The 14159-nt window shown below is 42.7% G+C and overlaps 2 protein-coding genes across 2 annotated transcripts; both read left to right on the top strand.

The window, feature by feature from the left end:
• The first annotated feature begins 3973 nt into the window (after positions 1-3973).
• Positions 3974-6213, top strand: LOC118793562 (lectin-like). The gene is made up of 5 exons (XM_036551787.1): positions 3974-3986; positions 4177-4325; positions 4460-4600; positions 4856-4967; positions 5906-6213. The coding sequence occupies exons 1-5, from the start codon at positions 3974-3976 to the stop codon at positions 5977-5979; spliced, it is 489 nt and encodes a 162-aa protein (XP_036407680.1). The 3' UTR covers positions 5980-6213.
• Positions 6214-8054: 1841 nt separating this feature from the next.
• LOC118792988 (lectin-like) lies at positions 8055-11621 on the top strand. The gene is made up of 6 exons (XM_036550903.1): positions 8055-8083; positions 9119-9223; positions 9339-9481; positions 9891-10031; positions 10819-10930; positions 11355-11621. Exons 2-6 carry the CDS (start codon positions 9154-9156, stop codon positions 11420-11422), a joined length of 534 nt encoding a protein of 177 aa, XP_036406796.1. The 5' UTR covers positions 8055-8083; positions 9119-9153; the 3' UTR covers positions 11423-11621.
• Positions 11622-14159: the final 2538 nt, after the last annotated feature.

The raw sequence follows: 14159 nt of genomic DNA, 5'->3' as shown, positions 1-14159 counted from the left end.
GGTTCAATTCCCCGCTGGGGCACTGCTGCTGTACCCCTTGGGCAAAGTGCTTAACCCAGAACTGCCTCAGTAAATACCCAGCTATATAAATGGATAAAACTGTAACTCTGTAACGTGCTCTGGATAAGAGCATCTACGAAATGACAATAATGTAATGCTGAGTATGTTTACAACAGAGCCCTCCATCCAATAAAGTCAACAAAAACAAAGCATGACTTTTGATTTTGTGTGTGTCCACATTCTGTCGCATATCAGTGTGTGGCTCCGCTCAGCTCTGCTGCATCCATGCACTTCAGCTCTGCTTGACGCTGGGTGCAGGGAAGGGCACCAGACCGATCCAGCATCGCCTTGGCCTTTGCAAGAGCAGGGGTTTCCTGCATAGGCATCATTTACGCAGGGGACGCTGGGGACACGTCCCCACCACTTTTTGTCATGGCCCATTTCGTCCCCAACACTTTTAGAAAGGTGTGAACACGTCGAACCCGTCGTTGTCCCCGGCATTTTTCAAAACAAACTGACGCCCATGGTTTCCTGTACTACTCAAAGACTGTATCAGGCCCTCTAAATATAGCCATTTAAGCCGATATGTGGTGAGCATTCTGGCACAAAATTGCCGCCGTTCATCACCCAGATGGGTGCTTCGCATTGGTGGTGGTTGAGATTGTACACTCCCCATGGTAAAGTCCTTTGAGTTGCCTGTATAAAGTGGTGAAAGGCATGATATTAATGCAATGAATACAAAATCATGCTGATTGCTTTTTTACTCTTCACAGTACATGTCTGTTCATGCCATCATTCAACAGCCTCAATATTCAATCATGCGACTAGAAGTTCACAGGTCACACATGAGCCCATAGCGGTTACTTTTTTTTTTCACACTGAGTCACAGAGATACTCTCAGACGTGTTTGTGCTGCCTATGTGTTAATGAAATTTTCCGTTAAGCTGATCAAAAGCAGCCTGATGAAAAAGCTGAGATGGTAGGCTTGCTCTGTGGTTTTTCTAGTGTGCAGTAGCATCAGTTCCCCCACAGGTGTGACAAAAAGAACAGAAAAACAGAATGAAAAATACAAGGTAGTTTTATTGTTTTACAATTATTCCTCCCTTTTTTGTGCTTAATGTTAACAGATACATTACTGTGATTTACATACAAAGATAATATCTCCTCTTCAAAAAATGGCTTCATGTTTGGTAATATGTAATGAAGTAAAACATGTTAGGAACAATTCAAAGTGATTCTGATTCTGAATGGCCTTTATCATAAAACAAAATGAATGCTTAAAACAAATCAATCCTTCACTCTTGGTGAAATTTAAATTTCACCAAGAGTGAAGGATTGACTTGTTTATTCACACTTAGTAATGTAATGCATTAGAGCATCACTTATTTAAAGCACAGGGTCATTGTAGTCTTATTTTTACATTTATAATTTACAATTATCAATATTAATTTAACAAAGGCCCATAGACAAGCATGTGTTACACATGCACATGCAGAGAGTGCATGTGTATATGTGTGAGTGTGTGTACATGTATGTGTGTGTCAGTGTGTGTGCAAGTGGGCATATGCTTGTGCTTGTGTGACCATGTGAGTGGACATATGCGTGTGAGTGTGTGTGTGTGTGTGTGCCTGAGGATGTGTATGTATGTATTTGTGTGTGCGTGGGTGTATGCATATGCGTGTGCCTCTGTGTATGTGAGTGTGCAGACTGCTTGATGATGTATGTATAAGTCCCTGCATCAAAGGTTATATTTGTGTGCATGTATGTAGATGCGTATATGTGTGCCTATGTATTTGTATATGCAGGGGTGAGTGCATATATACCTGTGTGCCTGTGTGTATGTCAGTATACATATTCATATGCCTGTGTGTACGTGTATGTGTGTAGGTGTGTATGTGTGTGTCTGCAAGGGTATGTGTGTGCATGTGTGATGTGTGTGTATATATCTGTGTGGGTGTGTAAATGCATCTACCTGTTTGGGTACATGTGTGTGCATCTTTGTATATATATATATATACATATGTGTGTGTGTGTGTGTATGTAAGAGCATGTGCCTGTTTGTATACATGTGTGAGTGTGTAAATGTGTGTGCCTGTTTGTATGTATGTGTGTGCGAGTGTGCAAATGCATTTGTGTATAATATTTTGTATATATGTGTGTATAAATGCACAAACCTGTGTGACATACCTGTGTACTTGAGTCTGTGAGGGAGCCTGCTTGTGAGTGTGTTGGGTGGCGGGCTGGGGGGTGGTGGGGGTGTGGGGCGTTTGGGGAGGGGGTACTTGGTTGGGGGATAGAGTGGGTGTGATTTTGGGGTCACGAGGGCGGAGGTAAAAAGAACAGCCATAAAAGAAAGGGCAGAGACCGATGAGAGAATGAGGACGAGGTCTGCACTTCTCTTCGGTGAGTCTTTCACACTTTCACAATCAGAGAACCATAACCATACAATACAGAGAGAGAGAAGAGAGAGAGGGAGAGCAGGTACCGCATTGAATACTATTAGCAGAATATTATGTGTTATCAAGATGCTCACATTTTCATTCAAGAAATCCTACTACTTTATAAATAAAGCAGACTCTCTACAATTGTAGGGATACCTTTTTGAGATCAAAATGATGAAATTCCTTAAACACTGTTTTAAAGGGAATAGTTACCGACATTGTTACAAGACACACACATACACACACACACAAACAAATGCAGCTGCTGTGAGAACAAGGAGAAATGAGGCGTACAACAAGGTGAACTGAGAGGAGCTTTGATATGGTCCTCTTCAGGGATATATTGCTAGGCTTGTAGAAGGGTACAGGGTGTAGAGGTGTGTGAATGTTTTATAGGTTACACCTGCTATTGGGCTGCAACACACACACACATATTGTTTTATATATATAGAGCAGGTGTAACCTGTAAAACAAACATCCAGCGTGTGTCAGCACAGTAACTGCACAGAGTGAGGAAAGAGTAAGGTACAGATACGGTGCTCTGTGGCCCTGGTCGCGCAGAGAAGCTGGAATCAGCAAGGTCCGCGTTGCGTGAATATTCCTAACAGTGCATCGGGAATCTGAGAACGGAGCCATCGATTAGCATTGCCGTGCCAATAATTACTATACCTGTGGCCGAATTCAGTTAGCATTTAGTATTCCTGTGACACTGCTTAGTATTCATGTGGCAGTGTGTAGTAATTGACACAGTAAATGACAGACAATATTTAGTATCTCTGTGGCAGTATCTAGTGTTCCTGTGACAGTATTTAGTATTCCTGTGGTAGCAGTATTCCTGTGACAGTATTAGGCATTTCTGGGGAAGAGCTGGTAAATGTTTGAATGTTAATGTCACTTTAGCCTATTGCAGTCCACAGGTGTTTCCTGCCCTCCCTTGGTTTGAGGGGACCCGCTCAGCTCATTCTCACTCTCACTATTTCCTGTTCAGCACCTCCTGTACAGTCACACCCACAGCTACTTGATCTTTTGTAGACTGCAGGGCCTGTGAAGGACACCCACTTTTGTTCTTGAAGAAAGCCAAACATACAGTGTTTATATATGAGAAACTCACAAACATCATGCTTTTAAATAGGGGAGGTTAGATAGCTAGGAATGATAATGTGCTCAGATACAGGTGGTTAAAGTAGAGCAATTTTCACCTGAGCTCAGGGGTGCATTGCACCCTCAGACGGACCTCGGTGCACTCCCAGCTGTCTCCTTAAATCACGATTTCTACATAGTATTTACTACGTTTTTTTAAGATATGACTTTTTGTGCCCCCCCGTGGATTGCAATTGCACCCCTCTGTATTTTCTCCTGGTGCCAAGCCATCTCCTTGCCAACAACATACTAGCCATTCCACAAACAATAAGTTAAAAAAAACTAAAAAAAAATTGTATGTTATGAACGGTAATTGGGTTTATTACAATGACAACAGAGCTTCTTCTCCCCACAGCTCTACAGCACAAGACCGGAAAGGAAAGAGTAAAAGCATGAAGATTGCAAGTGCGTTGATGATCCTGTGTCTTTGGGTGTCTGCAAATGCCAGAAAGACTGGGAGGGGTATGTTTTTTTAATACCAGCTATAAAGACATTGTTAGTCACTGACAGTTAATCAAATTCACCAGAATCAAGGCATTCACTTGTTCACCCTACAGAGTAAATTATTGTGGCTGTGTTTTCTGTCTTCCACCAGAGGACTCAGGCCTCTCTGTGAGAGTCAAGGAGCACTGCTACACTCAATTCCCACCGGTGTGTGACATAAACAAGTACGCAGACTGGTACAGAGTGGGGTCCTACTGCCTCAAATATTTCAACACATCCCTCAACTTCTCGGATGCTGAGGTAACCTTACGTTACGACTCCCCCCACCCCCCATCAAACATACGCACAGACCACTCTCCCAGTGCAACATCAGTGTCCAGTTATTGAACTTTTATTACATGTACTGATTTATCAACACCCGGTATCTCCCTCAGTTTTTCTGCAGAAATGCGGCCCCTGGTGGACACTTGGTGTCAGTGCACAGTGAGCAGGCCAACACTGACCTGCTCTGCATCGTCATGAAACATAACGCCTCGCACCCCCGTATCTGGATGGGCGGCATGGAACTGTTCCAGGTGAGAGAGGAAAGGGAGAGAGAGCGAAGGGGTGGGAGGATGGAGGGAAATACGAAGAGTCAGGTAAAAATGCACCGAGTCAGCAATCCTGACAGTTAACAGCATAATCCGCGTCCGCGAGACAAACGGGAGGTAGTGGAGAGAAGCCTGCTGGGGTGTGTGAATCTCTGAGCTCTCAGGCTGGCCCACCCACTGTGTGCAGTTTTTTATATCTCAGTTTGTATATGATATCTATGGCTTTTTTCTTTTCCTCAGTCAAATAAATTCATCTGGATAGACGGCTCCCGTTGGGAATATCAAAACTGGGTCCCCGGGCAACCTGACAACACTCGGAACAAAGAGGACTGCGTGGAGATGAACTGGAGTCGTAAGAGACTGGGGGTGGGGGGGAGAGAGTATAAAATACAAACACAGTTCAATTAAGAATCATTACAATTAGAATTAGGCTCTAGTTTACTTATAATTTTCTCAATTGTTGACACACACACTTCAAGAATTCACATATCATGTTCCCAAAAGAAACACAATTTAACACAAAACACAAAACAGTGTGTAGTTTTTCTAAAATCGAATCTCTTGCAAAATGAAACATTGCAAAAACAAAGTTCTCAAAATCAATGTGTGCATAAAAATAATATACACAATATACACATTTGAATAAAATCATCACCATCGCTAAAATGCTTCTGTGTTTTCAGCCCGATCATAATATTTTATTAAATACATGCTTATATAAAATAGCTTAATATTAAGGTGGGTTTCAGAGTGGCTGAGCTGGCAAGGGGCTTGTCTTAAGTGTCTTGAGTGTGCCTGAGGCCGAGCCCGACAGCCTGGCCTCTTTCATGCTGAATCTGATCACCTGATCACTTGCTCTGACTTTTGCTGTCCGTTCCTCTCCTGCTCATCTGTTTTTCTCCAACAACGGATGCTTAGGCTCTGACTAATAATTTAAAACTAAAGAAATCTGGGTTTGCACAGGCGGAGTGTAAGTAACATAAACTGACAAACGTAGTTTGAAATTTTCATAAACGTTTTCCACGTGAACACATGAGATTTCATTATGCAAATTGTGCTAAATGTACAGACATGTGTGAAGCGTCTTGCAGAAGTGAATACAAACAAAATGTGCCTGCCGTTTGGCAGAAATAGTCCAGGCTGATGACACACGGGTTGCAGCTTTTAGTCAGTGGGCCCCTGGTACCAGTGCTAGTGCATAAACAATTGAGAAAAATTCAATTGTCATCTCAGAGGTATTTTTTTATGAAATAAAGACTTGCTAAATGCACACAATTCTCCTTCTCACAGGCACAGGGAAATGGAACGATGATACTTGCAGCAATAAGAAAACCGTGGTGTGTTCCTTCAAGAGCAGAGTGTGAGAAACACGATCGGCAGGGCCAATCGAATGGCTGCATCGAATGGCTGCTGTTGGCAGAGGACGGGGTCACTTTGTGAGGACGGGAGGAGGGAGAAATGAAAGAGGATCACGTGTAAGAAGAAGAGGGAAAGCGAAAACGGTCTTCATTGCTTGGCTGAATTTAGTGTGCTATTGCTTTTCACACTGCTTGGCTGAATTTGTAATGATACACAAAAAAAAAAGAAAAGAAAAAAAACACCAGCATGAATTATAAGTCTGTGTTCTTGTCTTATTCCTGGGGTAATCAAGCCCATTCCCTGATGCTAGTGTGAAAGAAAAATAAACACATTCACTATTTGATTAATTCTATAATTTAAAATATTATTGTTGTGTCCTGTGAAATATGTACATTTTTACACTGTTTGCTTAGCAGATGCCCTAAATTACTGACATAGCTTTCTCATCATACAATTATACAACTGTATAGCAGAAGTTATTCAGGTTAACTACAACAGCAATGGCAACACTTCAACTCGCAATCAAGCCAGCAACCTTTTGGTTAAAAAAGGGCCCTCTGGAGGAAGATCGAGGAAGCAGCAGGCAACAGGACCCGAAAGGCAGTTATGAGGACGCCTGTTGGTTGTTTGCGAGTGGAAGTCTCTGAAACCCTGACAGTAGGGTGTTTGCCAGACCATAAAGGAAATTAAATGTGGTGTAACCTTGTGACATGAAATGTATCACAAGATACAAGGAAGTCAGACCTCGTCAGCTTTCTATCCCAACAGATAAAAATATATTACACAGCCTTCAAAAATGCCAAACTGAAACAAACATTTAAAATTTTTCAACAACACCATGCAACTCCCTGTAGCAACATGTAAATATTGATGTATTGATTGCTGATTAAACCATTTTGCAAGAAGGGATCTGAACAAGGACCATACGGATACATGAGTATGGGAGTGATAGCATTCAAATGACCATTTTGGTTGACAGGACGCAATTAATTTTTGTGCCTGTTGCAGAGACTTGTCTTTACTGTTTCATTAAAATATGATTCACATTTGCATTTTGTGTGAAGGCAACCAGATATTGTCTAGTGTTTTGAGGAAATGCATTAGTGTTGAGGGGTTTGCACACACTGTTGAGAATGTTTATAGTATTTGAGGAAATGTGTTTAAGCGATTGAGCAAAAGCTGTAAGATAATCATGTGAAATTAATCTGAAGCATTTGGTCTTTGCTGACAGTGATTTATTACCATAATTGTGAATCTTTTCTACATGTGTGCAAAACCCCCTTTGCACATTTATTCAGAATCAGAAATCAGTCCTTATACTTGCATGAAAAAGGTCCCCTCACCTCTGTGACATCAGTGGAGCTCAAAGTCAATGCAACTGACAGAGGTACTGTCAATGTGCCACGTCAAAGGGGCGGCAACCCTACTACTGTGTGTGTATGCTGCATATTACATTATTGTCATTTAGCAGAGGCTCGTATCCGGAGCGACTTACAAAGGTTACAGCATTTACATGTTATCCATGTACACAGCTGGATGTCTAATGAGGCAATTGTGGGTTAAGTTCCTTGACCAAGGTTACAGCAGCAGTGTCCCGGGGGGGGGGGGGGGGGGGTTGAACCAGCAACCTTTCGGTTACGAGCCCTGCTCCTTACCGCTATGCTACACTGCTACTGTAATCTCCAGTATGGGGGTTCTTAGCCACGGTCCCACATCTGAGCCGTACAGCACAGCGCATCTAATTACACCGCTTGATGATTTGTTCGACAGCATTGTGCCACCAGAGGCGAGAGGGCAGGTGAGGCCGGATACGTCACACTTTACAATCACACAGTGATGCTTCCCATCACTCTCATCAGGTCACTGAACATCTCACACCCCATGACATTTAGAACCAGTCCTGCTCCTCAATATCCTCAATATTTTGGACGGCTTTGTCTACCCCTTCACCAGACTCTCCCACCACACATATACACTTCCTCCTTCACCAGCTTGTTCCTGCCCCCATTTGTCAGCAACACCAGCTCACTGGTGGCATAATTTGCATACGTGTATTTAAATACTGATTGCTCATTGAACAGTTTAGCAGTTACTACTTGAACCCTTGAGGTAAGATTGAACACATGTGGAACTTCTTGCTTTCAACTAGGTAGAAATTAATTCAATTGTTTTAAACAATATTTACTCAACTGCGTTTTGAGTGAAAGCAATCATAAATGATATTGTGTTGCGGGGTTTGTATTATCTGTTTTGAAAATACAGGTAAAGTTTCAGGTATTGTGTTCAAGCAACTGAGGAAAAATTGCATTTTCTTTGTGGTAACATGCTTGATTTAAGCAACAGTATTTGCATAGTGATTACAGTTTTAATGATGACTAGAATCTATTAAAGAGTAGGGGATCATGCACCCAAGGGCTGACTGTATCATGTTCATAATTTTTTGTCTTTTTTGAATGCTGAGAGAAAAGCCCATTTCATGACACTGGTGTTCTGTTGTACCTGTTTCGTATTGCGCCAGATGTTAAATATTATGAGCATCTTCAGGCATTTTGCAGAGTTTGTTTGAGATCACTGTTTTTGACGTGATTTGGGACTCACAATTCATGACTCATTACCATTTCATGGCATTTAAGCAATTAAGAAAAGCTGTAAATAAACACTCTGTTCACTTTGATTAATACAAAGTGAAAGCATCTGCTTTCTGAGCCCTGTATAGAAAAACTCTTAGTTAGAGCTGGAATATGTAAATCAAGATCTTTTACTGTATCACCTGTTCTGACCGGGCAAGATGTCTCTAACGCGACAAAGTTTTCCCTGTTTTCAGTTCTTTAATAAGGGTGCTTTAAAAGTATAGAACTTAGCTTAATGTCCACCAGTTTAGGGGCTTCAAAACACTTACTTTGAAGCTTCCATACTTGCAGCATGTCTTTCCAGTAGGCAAAAAATAAATGTGTAGTGTTAGGGTGTGTGTTTGGGTGGGGTGTGTCTGCATGTGTGTGTTTGTGGGGGGGGGGGGGGGGGGTGTATAAAGTGATGGTCTATAAAAATATATACTCAGGCATACACCATGGTTGCAGGGCATAATTAGAGTAATTAGAGGATTTAGGTGTGTAACCATAACAACAGAGTTGCGTCTTGTCACAGAGGCTCAGCGAGGACTGTGAACGGGAAAGGAAAGCATGAAGACTGCAGCCGTGCTGGTGGTGCTGTTCGCCTGGGTGTCTGTCAGAGCCACAGACACTGAGACCAGTACGTTTTTGTTTTTCAAACCAACTTTAACAAAGTTGTCAGCAACTGATAATTGATCAGAATCACCAGAGCATTAATTAAGTCACTAATGCGTTCACCCTTGTGTCTCCATCAGAGGCCTCTGGCTTGTCTGTGGATGTGTCAGAGTACTGTGCCAGCAATTTCCCACGACGGTGCCACAGAACAGGAGCTTGGTACAGAGTGGGGAATCACTGCCTTGGATATTTCCGAAGGCCCCTCAACTTCACGGACGCTGAGGTACTGCGATACCCAAAGCCAACGATAAACACACCCATAAGCTACTTCTCTCAGCATGATTTCAGTTAGCCCCTATACAAGCATGTCCAGTTACATTCCTGTCATTCAGCACACAATCTTGTCCAGAGCAACTTACATAGGTTACAATTTTACACGTTATCCGTTTATATACAGCTGGATATTTACTGAGGCAGTTGTGGGTTGAGTACCTTGCCCAGGGGGTACACCAGCAGAGGCCCAAGAGGGAGTGGAACCAGCAACCTCTCGATTACAAGCCCTGCTCCTCACCGCCACACCACACTGCTGTTAGCGAACGTTCATTAGTTGCAGTGCCTTACCTTAGTAGAGCGCCCTCTTCCTGCGTATCGATGACATGCGCTGCCTAATCAGCTCCTGCCATCTGTACCAGTTCCGTTGCAGGACAGTGGTCCACGGCGGGCACCTGGTGTCAGTGCACAGTTACCATGCCAACTTGCAGCTGCTGTGCATCGTCATGAAGCACAACCACGGACACCCCCGAATCTGGATGGGAGGAATGGAGATGTTCAGGGTGAGAAGGCGGAAGGATGGGGGGGGGGTGAGAAAGATAAGGGAGGAACGTGTGAGAAAAGGCTGCTAGACGCTCTGGTCAGCGCTGAAAATGTGGCTTTGCCTCTGTGGAGAGAATCCTGGGACAGAAGGTTACTCGAGGTCACAGGCTCAGGGCTATGCATCATAGTTCATTGAGTCAAAGCTCAGTTTAGAGTGCACCCACCAATCAGAATTGAGCAGAGGGTTTGTTGGCATCTAGGGTTTTTTTTTTTTTTTAGCATTTTTTGACTGCATTATGGATTACATAGGATGGTAAACACAAAGAACACTGACCTGAAAGACAATGGCAAATAGTACATACAGTACCACTCAAGAGTTTGGACACACCTGATTAAGGTAATGAGACACATTCATTTGAAGACATTTTGATCTTAAGACTTCAGACTTATGCTTAAATGCTTGAAATTTGTTTCTTAGACAAACATAGATAGTGAAGTTGATGCCTATGTATGAATTTCTTTCAATTTTTAATACATTCTGGCTATTTTGAAGGATCTAAAATGTGAGATAGTTACGATTTGTTTGTAATACTTTTTGGTCACTGCATAATTCCATTTGTGTTATGTCATAGTTTTGATGTCTTTAATATTGTTCTAAAATGTGGAAAAGAGAAAAACCATGGAAAGTAGAGAAAATAAATAAAAGTGCGTCCAAACTTTTGACTGGCACTGTATATAGTTATGGTATATACAGAATAAATGTATATTCTGCAAGTCTAAATTCATCTAAATCTCTCTCTTCCTCAGTCAAAAAAGTTCATCTGGACTGATGGTTCCATTTGGAATTATAACGCATGGGTGCCTGGGCAACCTGACAACACCAATAATGTGGAGGACTGTGTGGAGATGAACTGGAGTTGTAAGAGACGGGGGGAGGGGGGGAGGGCAGTGAAGGAGGGGGGGGGGGGCACAAGGGAGGGGGGAGGGAGGTAGGATGGGGGGGTGTAGAGAGGGATAGTGGGGGGTGGTTTGACTGATTCTTTGAACACATTCTTGTTTACTCTCCAACTGATGGTGATGATGACACGGCTATGGGACAGCAGAGCAGGGCTGTGTGTGAGTGGCACCAAGGGGAGAGAGGCACCAATGAATTTTTTTCCCATGCTCTCCTTTTCTCAGTGCACCTCCTGCTTGTGGGCAGGGCTACAGAGCAGAGAGGTGGGGGATAAGGAGAGCAAAATCTGATGATTTTTTTTTTTTTAATTTGAGAATTCGAGCTTTAGATCGGCCATCGTGGAGACTTGCCTTCGGAATAAAGACTGACTCAACTCTCTTTCTTACAGACACAGGGAAATGGAACGATGATACCTGCTCTCGAAGGAAAAGCTTCGTGTGTTCCTACAAGGCCTGACCAATATGAATGGCCAGTGAATTGCTTGGCTGCATCGCTGTCAGTGAGGGGTAGAGTGTGGGGTCAGAGGGTACACTTGCTGAAAGGGGATGAAGGAGAAACGAAAGAAGATTCTGTGGAAGAGAGAGAGACAAGAAATCCTGCTTCGCTTGGCTGAATTTATGATATTGTGGCACAAAAAAAACAAATAAAAAGAACAGCATGGATAATATGACCATTGTCTCTCCCTTATTCAATCGAGGTGGGACTTTTTCCTCCCATGATTCCTTTTCTTCTTGTTGTTCATTATAACTGCAAGCAGTGGCAGATTTAGGTATGGGCGACATGGGCAGCCACCCAGGAACACACCAGAATGTGATTTAAACCCTTTAGATTATGAGGACATCTAATCTTAATCAACAATATTTGTTGTGGTGTAGACGAGTTTCCCAGAAGGTGGAAGGTGGAAACATTGCTTTGTAACATAAAATATAGTGATTATCTATATTGTATGTAGTACATTTGCAAACAGCGGAAAACTGTGCCTAGCTTGTGAACGAGTTACAGAGGTGAGAGGGGCCGTAGCTGTCATCAGGAGCGGTTTTAGTGATTTTGGAGGCCTCAGGCAAAGATCAACGTGAGGCCCTTCTCCATTTTGCCTAATGCAATCATAGCGAGTGAACAAAAACTATTTGGAGGCAGCTCTTTTCAGTTAACAAAGCCACAGAACTAAAGGACAGACCCAAATGAGATTTGTAACTGTTCTAACTGAAGAACTTCAAACGGCATTCAGGCATTTAGAAGAAGAAAATATGGCAAGAAAAAGATTATAAGTATATAATCTTTAATTCTTTCAAGACAAAAGTATAGTACATGCTTTTTATAAAGCATTTGAACATCCACTATTCTCTAGGAGTAAAAGTCTGAAGTCCACAACTCTGTGTGTGTGTGTGTGTGTGTGAGACCTTCTCATTTAGGCTCTTTCCAGCTTTGTTGCTTGATTGGTGATATTCCTTATTTGTATGGGGCTTTTTTTTTTTACAATTTCAATTCTCTCCTTATCTATCAATTTATCTGCCCACAATGCGGGGTCTTCACTAATGATCGCAGTCTCACTCACAGATTTGCTGCTCTCGATGGCGCTGCTCAGGTCGCTCTCTGATGGTGGTGGTGCAGTTGCTGCTGCTGGATGCTGAGCTGGAGCGGTCCGAGCGGGTGTCTGGTTTGTGGTGGGCTGCTGCTATCTGTCGGTTTCGCCTCTGACACTTTCCTCCCACACTGTAGCTGGTTCACCGCAGCCAGCAGAGGCACTGACGCTAGAACGTTAGCTAGCTCGGCTTCTTCAACTAACGTTACACCTGTTGTAACGTCAGCTACTTGTTGCTCCTCCGTCATGGAGTCCCTGGCTGTTTTATTAAAGAATTTTGTCAGTTTAGGCAAACTTTCCTTAAGGTGGGCATCTTCCTTCTTCCTCGTTCTCTTCTCAAATCCACTTTGAAAAAGCGTCATCGCTTCACAAAGATAGTGAATGTCTGTCTCTGATGGCAACTCGAATTGCTACATCATTTGACTTGGCGCAAATGCAGCATGCAAAGGTAGAAGGTCAAGGTGGAATAGTCCATTAAATGTGAAATGTGGTCGATAATACATATTGGCAAATATACATATTTAATTGGATAGGCCCACATTTACATGTAGACAATTTTATTTTTATCTATTACAGATTATCGTTTGTTTGGAGTGACAAGAAAGGAAAAATGTTTTATAAATTAAAAAAAAAAGGAAACACAAATTCAGGAGGCCCTTTGGTGGACGAGACCCCAAGCAATTGCCTATGTATGCCTTATGGTAAAACTGCCTATGGCTGTCATTTAGAAGATCTGACATCTCTCATTTCCCAGAAACTCACAAGCAGAGTTCACCCTTTCACTGTTAGGTGTTAAAAATTGGTTGAAGGTGAAGAGTTGAGTTGCTTTGCACTAAAACGTCCCAAATCTTGCAAGATAAAAGAGTGTGTAAAACAGAGATGTGTGGTGCCCTGAAGATGGTTGCTGATTGGTTCCACTAAGCACTGTGCATAGTTCAATATCAACATCTAAAAATGTATTCACTGACAACCATTTATCGACATGACAACCACCAACACGTCACATTCACACTGGCTACAGCTATCTCTCTTATGATCCCCATTTCTCTTTCTGTCACACACAGATAGAAGCTCTCCATACACACACACACACACACACACACACACACTCATATACACACACTCACAGCATTTTGAGCTTGGAAAAACTTCATATGCTGTAAAATCCTTACAGTATCGGTTTTTAAATTTTGAATATTCAAAGACACTGACTGTGATATGTCCCAGCCTTGTAGCGGAGTGCCACGAGGTGTTTGGTGTGTCAGAACACTGGATGAAATGCGCTCTTCATTTCTTAATTGATTTGAAATGCTGCAGCTATGTTTTTTCATTAGGCACACATATTGCAGAATTAATAATGGCATATCAGCTCATCTGGCAGTGAGGATGTGTATGTGTTTGTGTGAGTGGCAGGGGATGGTAGTGGTGGTGGTGAAGGATCTGCTCTCCCGTCTTCTAGGTGCGTTTCACAGTGTAGTTTGACCTAATTTGTTCAGCACCAGCGCCATCTGCTGGACGACTGTGGCATGTCTTTAAATTGTACGTGAGACAGCAGCAGCAGCAGTGGACAAACAGCAAGTCAGGGCCAAATCTGACCCTCCTGCCATCGGC

This window comes from Megalops cyprinoides, chromosome 18 (genome assembly GCF_013368585.1).
Source record: "Megalops cyprinoides isolate fMegCyp1 chromosome 18, fMegCyp1.pri, whole genome shotgun sequence".
Classification (NCBI taxonomy): Eukaryota; Metazoa; Chordata; class Actinopteri; order Elopiformes; family Megalopidae; genus Megalops; species Megalops cyprinoides.
Note: the sequence above shows the minus strand (reverse complement) of the source record. Positions and strands in the feature narration are given on the sequence as shown.

What these genes read in the sequence shown, in the direction of transcription:
- LOC118793562 (XM_036551787.1), top strand. An exon ending in TCAACTTCTCGGATGCTGAG is followed by an intron (nt 4,326 to 4,459) that starts GTAACCTTACGT and finishes TATCTCCCTCAG; the next exon opens with TTTTTCTGCAGAAATGCGGC. An exon ending in CGTGGAGATGAACTGGAGTC is followed by an intron (nt 4,968 to 5,905) that starts GTAAGAGACTGG and finishes TCCTTCTCACAG; the next exon opens with GCACAGGGAAATGGAACGAT.
- LOC118792988 (XM_036550903.1), top strand. Translation starts at nt 9,154, where the DNA reads ATGAAGACTGCAGCCGTGCTGGTGGTGCTGTTCGCCTGGGTGTCTGTC. An exon ending in AGCCACAGACACTGAGACCA is followed by an intron (nt 9,224 to 9,338) that starts GTACGTTTTTGT and finishes TGTCTCCATCAG; the next exon opens with AGGCCTCTGGCTTGTCTGTG. An exon ending in TGTGGAGATGAACTGGAGTT is followed by an intron (nt 10,931 to 11,354) that starts GTAAGAGACGGG and finishes TCTTTCTTACAG; the next exon opens with ACACAGGGAAATGGAACGAT.